This window comes from Ipomoea triloba, chromosome 8, assembly GCF_003576645.1.
Source record: "Ipomoea triloba cultivar NCNSP0323 chromosome 8, ASM357664v1".
NCBI lineage: Eukaryota > Viridiplantae > Streptophyta > Magnoliopsida > Solanales > Convolvulaceae > Ipomoea > Ipomoea triloba.
Genome location: NC_044923.1, coordinates 19616305 through 19623030, shown reverse-complemented (window position 1 = coordinate 19623030; position 6726 = coordinate 19616305). Strand labels below are relative to the sequence as shown.

Here is a 6726-nt window from a genome sequence, read left to right as displayed (position 1 = left end):
TAGAGTTCTAAATGTGTGAATCTAGAACTATGTAACTGTGAATGTGGAGCTGTATAAGTATGAATGTAAATCTCAAATACATGGTAAACAATCAATCTAACCATAAAGCCTAAATTCGAAAAACACAAACATAAATCTATACAATTCATCAAACATGAATCCAAACTTCAAACCTGCAATCGAAGATGAGCCATCAACGTGTAAACTTAGTTGATCTACTGCCTCTGCCATCACTGCAAATATAAAAAATATAACACAGTATCAGGAAACAGTGTGAATGTAGAGTTCTAAATGTGTGAATCTAGAACTATGTAACTGTGAATGTGGAGCTGTATAAGTGTGAATGTAAATCTCAAATACATGGTAAACAATCAATCTAACCATAAAGCCTAAATTCGAAAAACACAAACAAAAATCTATACAATTCATCAAACATGAATCCAAACTTAAAACCTGCAATCGAAGATGAGCCATCAACGTGTAAACTTAGTTGATCTATTGCCTCTGCCATCACTGCAAATATAAAAAATACAACACAGTATTCGGAAACAGTGTGAATGTAGAGTTCTAAATGTGTGAATCTAGAACTATGTAACTGTGAATGTGGAGCTGTATAAGTGTGAATGTAAATCTATGTACTTCTAACTGAAAACATACGTGTGTGAGTACAGAGCTTTTTTATATATGAATGTAGAGCTCTATAATTATGAATCTACAGCTCTGGAAATGTGAATGTACAGCTACGTGATTGTGAACATATACCTTTGACAATGATTCACAATAAAAACTCAAATACATGGTAAACAATCAATCTAAACCATAAATCTTAAATTTGAAAAACACAAACACAAATCTATACAATTCATCAAATATGAATCTAAACTTAAAACTTTCAATCGAATATGATCCATCAACGTGCAAACTTAGTTGATTTGCCTCTGCCATCATTGAAGAAGAATTGCAATGAAGAATTACGATGGTGAATCGAATGAAAATCGCGATGATGAATCGGAGGAGAACTGCGATGATGAATCGAACGAGAATTGCGATGATGAATTGCAATGAGTGAAGAATTGCAAGATGAAAAGCGCTAATTGTTTTGCGAGAATCGGACAACCACGGCATAATTTGCGGGGGTGGGTGGGGTGGAGAGATTGAAAGTTTGACAATGCACTTGTGAGCCCAAACGGCATGACTAGAAACTCAAAATGGTCATGGTGAGTGCGGAAGCTAAGGCCATTTTTTTTTTTTTAAAATATCATCCGGATTTTTTAATAGCCTAAAGCCCTAAACAAAGGTCAAGCTTGGTAAAATATCTGGCACTATGTAATTTATTTAATTCATCTAATTCATCAATCACTGGGATTGGAAACTTTTCTTTGACTGTGCGGGCATTTAATTGGTGGTAATCAACACAAAATCACCATGATCCATCCTGTTTTTTTTTTTTTTTTTTTTACCAAAAGTACAGTTGAGAAGAAAGGTGCTTGTTCTGATTTGCCAAGGATAACTTGCGAATAGGTAGTGATTTGAAGTTGGATCTGTGTAGGTGATGGTAGCCTGTTAAGGGAGGAAGTGGCCACGGCAAATTATTGCGTGGACCATGGTCCACATAGTTGTGTGGACCATGAATATATGGTACATTATTTTTATACTGAAGGTACATTATTTTTGTACTAAAGGTACATTTTTTTATAGTGATATAAAATAATGTACTTTCAGTACAAAAATAATATACCCTAAAATAATGTACCTTCAGTACAAAAATAATGTACCTTCAGTATAAAAATAATGTACCTTATATTCATGGATCCACACAGTTGTGTGGACCATGGTCCATGCAATAATGATTGGGTGGCCACCAAGTCAGCTTCGCCACCGCAAATCCCATCAACCCACCAAGGGTTTACTCTCCTCTGCTGCCTAAGCACCCACTGGAAAGTTTACCAAAATATCAAAAACAAAAGCATTCAAATACCTTGGTACCAAGCAGTAAGTACTAGCCAAGTACCTTGGTTTGAATTTTGAAATGAGCAATCAATCAAACAATTGTAACAGGAGGGAGTTGGACCTAGCTACGTTTATATATCGTATCTTAATATAAAGACCATGTAGTCCAGTGGCATCAAACTCTTCCCTTTACACGGGAGGTGGTGGGTTCGAGCCTCAGTGCTGGTTTATTCCAAAAGATAAAGACCGTGTAATACCTCAACAAGGGAGTAAGTGCCAAGCCTCATTCTCATGGTGACCTACACCAATTGAAGCAATTCATCAAACATGTGATGTCCACATCTCCTTCTAATTCTTTTTCGATCTCAAAGTAAAATTGGACTTGTAAGAAATGTGGTTATGGTGTTGCTTTATTCTCATAGTGACAACACCTTATCCATGTACCTGTCGCATAATTGGGCCCAAATTATCCCATAGTCCTTATAAACCATCATGCTCACAGCTAGAACTATCATGAAATCATTACACTATCTAACATTACAATTCAAATCACATAGCATCCATAACAAAAGAGCTCAATCCAAATCTCTAAAGGAATCTAGTTACTTATACTCGAAATTGAAATGAAAGCATGATTTGAAATGGAAGCCATTGCAAGAACAATATCAATTAAAGAGAATATAGACTAAGGAAGAAAGATTTAACTTGGATCAAGAAAAGTGGAAAATGCAATATTCAAATTGAAACCAAAATGAATTACAAGCTTAAATCAACTTTAATTCTTCATCAAATTTGGAATGATTACAAGAAGAGAGGTCGTGGAGAGATTTTCTCATTAGGAAAACTTAGAGAGAATATAAAAATGTAAAATAATCTAAAAATTAACCGCCTAAGCTTATTTATACCCTCCAATTCGCACCAAAGAAGCCAACTTAGCAAATTCTGGACGCGTAGTCATGACCTATCTCCCCCAGCCGAGAGGTCGATCGTGACCACTAGGAGCACGGTGCAGATTCCAGACCTCCCGATCGAGGTTACGACCAGGTGGGTGACCGTGACCATCCCAGGGAACTTTCTGTGGCCTCATGTTGACGCTCATGGCCATGAGTATTAGTGAGAGCCCAGGGATTAGAAAATGCTATGGGAAGGTCACGGTCACAGTCACGGCCATGATTGTGACCTTGGGTGTCTCCTGGTTTTCTCCTAAGCTCCCATTCTGCTCCTTGGCTTGCTTCGTGCCCTTATGCCTTCGTTTTGTGCTTCCTTGACTCATTTTCATTTGCAAATTGCCTCCTTCCTCGCCCATTCATGCCTTTGCCCAATCTACCTTACCTACAATCAGAAACAATTCAATTAGGAGCGATTTTCATCTCAATCACCTTAAGGTCCATGCAAATTGAAATTAAATGAGGTGCACCACTAAGCCAAATATGGCTTATCAATACTAGTGTGGTGTTAATTAAAGAATTCTATACAGAATAACTTGTAAGTAATCATAATGTGCAGTATTTGGAAGAAAATTAAAGTATCCACAGAATCCCTTGTTGCCAAAGGATCTTATGTTAAAGACTATATTTTCAGGTAAAATGTGGCAGTGATTTGATATTGGTACTCATTTCAGAGTACACTTTTAGAAACTGTCTAACATATGCATGGATGCTAGCCTTTTCAAAGCTGAAAGTAATGCATATAGCATTTACCATAATACAGATGGAAATTAAACAAATTTGCATGACCAAGAAACACTAATCTTAACTTGGTAGAATAATGAACAAGATAGTTAAGTTGATTTCACCTTCACACAATGGTTGGCTGACATTTTCATCATTTCACCTTTCTAGCAAGAATCATTTCAATTCAAAAAATACCTGAGTATCTATTGTGGCAGAGATCCCAGTATTGTAGACCATACTGTCAATCTCAGAATGCTCTGAGAGGCATGAGTTGATGGCTTTCATTGTAAACAAATAGGAGTTTATAGGCTTGAAAAATGTTATGTGCTCTAATCAGAAAAACTAGACGGTGTGGGGGCACTAGACGGAGACCGATGCCTTTTGTGCTCTAACCTCATGTTCCAATGTGCAGCTACCAAATAATCAATGCAACACAAATATTACCAGTAGTCCTTGCAGGAACATAACCCATCTTTGAAGCAGTGAAACCTATTGTTGTCTCTAACAATAATCTCCCTTTTCTCTAACTTTGATATGATCTTTATAGCAGTGTGACAATCCCTACAGATCCTGAGGTTCTTTACCACTCGTATCACTGATCCCGGTTCACTCACTAGAAGTGCAAAAGCAACAGCCAATTTCTCGCTATGGCTTCCTATCATTTCTTCCTTTTCTTCTTCCTCAATGTCTCTCAAAACACAGCTCTTGTCAGCCATGTATCCAGCAAGCCTCATCTTGTTCTCCATCTCACCAAGTACTCGATAAATATCATCTGATTTCTCATGCAACTGATCGCCGACTATGAACTTGTGCATCTTTCCATCATGTTCCACCCAACTCCACCCAGTTGTCTTCAAAATTCCCACTTTACTCATCAATCCTCTGATTCTTTCTACATCTTCCCACCTCCTTACTGAAGCATATATATTAGAAAGCAAGATATAGTTGCCTGAGTTTTCTGGTTCTATCTCAAAGAGTTTAGTTGCTGCAAACTCTCCAAGATCAATTCGTTTGTGAATACAGCTAGCATTTAAAAGTGCACCATATACACCAGCATGAGGATGCAGTGGCATTCTATCAATCCACCCCTTTGCTTCATCAAGTTTGCCATTTCTACCTAACAAGTCCACTAGGCATGCATAATGATCAACATCAGGAGATTTGATTGATTCGAAAATTCTTTGGCCTTCATCCACCAATCCTGCATGACTGCAAGCTGTTAAAACTCCTGTATACGTTATCCGATCTGGTTTAAGGTTTTCTTCCTTCATCTTCCAGAGTAAATCAAGGGCTTCATTGCCATTACCATAAGCTGCCAAACCTGTAATGAGTGCATTATAGGACACCACATCTCTGGTTTCCAAAGATTGAAACACCGATTTTGCATCTTCCATGCTTCCGCACTTAGAATACATGAAAATCAAGGAATTGTAACCTGAAATGTTCAATTTAATTTTGTTCTTCATCAGGAAATTGACCATCTCTTTGCCAAATTCCAAAGCCCCAAGATGGCCGCAAGCTGAGATTACACTAAGCATAGTTACTTCATCAGGAATCATTCCCTGTTCAATCATCTCTTTGAAGAGATCAATTGCTATTTTTGATTGTCCATTCTGTGCATAAGCAGCTATTATAGAATTCCAGGACACCACATTCCTCCCTGGCATTCTATCAAAGAGTTCTTTAGCTAAAGCCAAATTACCGTGTCTTGCATATGCAGAAATCATTGCATTCCAAGTAACAGAGTTCCTATATGAACCCAACTCATCAAAAATCTTTCTAGCCATCTCTAGATTTCCACACTTAGCATACATGTCAAGAAGTGCAGTTTTGACAAAACAATTCAAATGAATGCTCTTTTTGTTGATCATACTGACAAGCCACTCAGCAAGGGCAGGAATACCTTCTGAAGAACAAGAAGAAATAACAGTAACCAATGTTGTTTCATCAGGAATAACTCCAACACTCACCATTTCAGTGAACAACCTTATTGCCTCCTCATTATACCCATTCTGAGCATAGCCAGAAAGCATTGCATTCCATGAAACGATGCTTTTCTCGGGCATTTTATTAAAATACCTCCTAGCATTCACCAAATCCTTCATTCTCGAGTACCCACTCACCATCGTTGTCCAAGTAATCACATTCTTCTCTGGCATCAAATCAAACATCCTCCGCGCTTCAACCTCATTCTTCCAATTCCAGTATCCAGAAATAATCGAATTCCAATCTGCAACAGCCCTCTCAGGCATTTCATCAAACAGTTCCCTGGCAATCTGAATAGGCCCGTATTTTCCATACATATCCATCACGGCATTGCGTATAAACCTATCGGAATCAATACCCATTTTAATAACCTTTGCGTGGAACGCAACACCACCCTCCCCTGTCGCTTTGATCAGTATCGGGTACACAAACGCATCGGGGCTCACTCCAAACTTCTGCATTTCAACAAACACTTGGAGAACATCACTCTGGGCGCCCAAATGGGAATGGTACTTGAGCATGCTGGTGAAAACAAAGATGTTCGGTTCCTGTGCTGATTCGAAAATGGAACGGGTGTAGGGCGGCGGAGCATGGAGGCGCGTGCATAGATTAATTAGCAGGGCCACCCAGTAGCTTTGGCCGTGAAGAGAGTAATGAATGAGGTGTGCATGGAGTTGTCTCATGTGGTTGATTTTGGTGACTTTAGCTATTATATTGCGCAACCTTGACATGAGAGGGCAACCGTAATAGTATGACAATATGCAGTGGTGTTGATACGACCAAAAGCAAAGTTCCTTTTTAATTTGTGCTGCAATTTGTAATAGTAAAGTTAATATTTCTTGCCCGCATAGGCAGCTCAACTGGTCACATAGGTCAAGTTTGGAAGAAAAGTTAGTATTTTTTCTACTAAAATTAATACATAATCTTTTTCTTAAAGAAAAAGATTTTGTGCTCCAAAGCTTACCATAGACACATAGTTGGCTCGTCGCCTAACTTAAAAATCATGACTAGAAGCGACAATGTAGAGTTTGATTGGAAACATGTATGGGAAAAATGGCTTAATGATGCTAAAAGACTTGGGGGTGTATTCAATCAAGACTTTTAAAGACTTTCAAAA

At 38.2% G+C, this 6726-nt stretch overlaps 1 protein-coding gene across 2 annotated transcripts; it reads right to left on the bottom strand.

Annotated features, from left to right (window-relative positions):
• Window positions 1–2684: 2684 nt before the first annotated feature.
• On the bottom strand, window positions 2685–6340 carry LOC116027174 (pentatricopeptide repeat-containing protein At1g14470). 2 transcript variants are annotated; one of them, XR_004099923.1, is made up of 2 exons: window positions 3819–6340; window positions 2685–3282 (listed from the first exon to the last, which is right to left on the bottom strand). XR_004099923.1 is itself a non-coding variant. In XM_031268631.1 (2 exons), exons 1-2 carry the CDS (start codon window positions 6338–6340, stop codon window positions 3279–3281), a joined length of 2277 nt encoding a protein of 758 aa, XP_031124491.1. In that variant the 3' UTR covers window positions 2685–3278. The 2 variants fall into 2 exon arrangements, 1 of the variants encoding a protein (XP_031124491.1); XM_031268631.1 differs by having other exon boundaries at window positions 4068–6340.
• Window positions 6341–6726: the final 386 nt, after the last annotated feature.

Bases quoted from the DNA above. Each gene is read 5' to 3' on its own strand.
- LOC116027174 (XM_031268631.1), bottom strand. From the start codon at position 6,340: ATGTCAAGGTTGCGCAATATAATAGCTAAAGTCACCAAAATCAACCAC.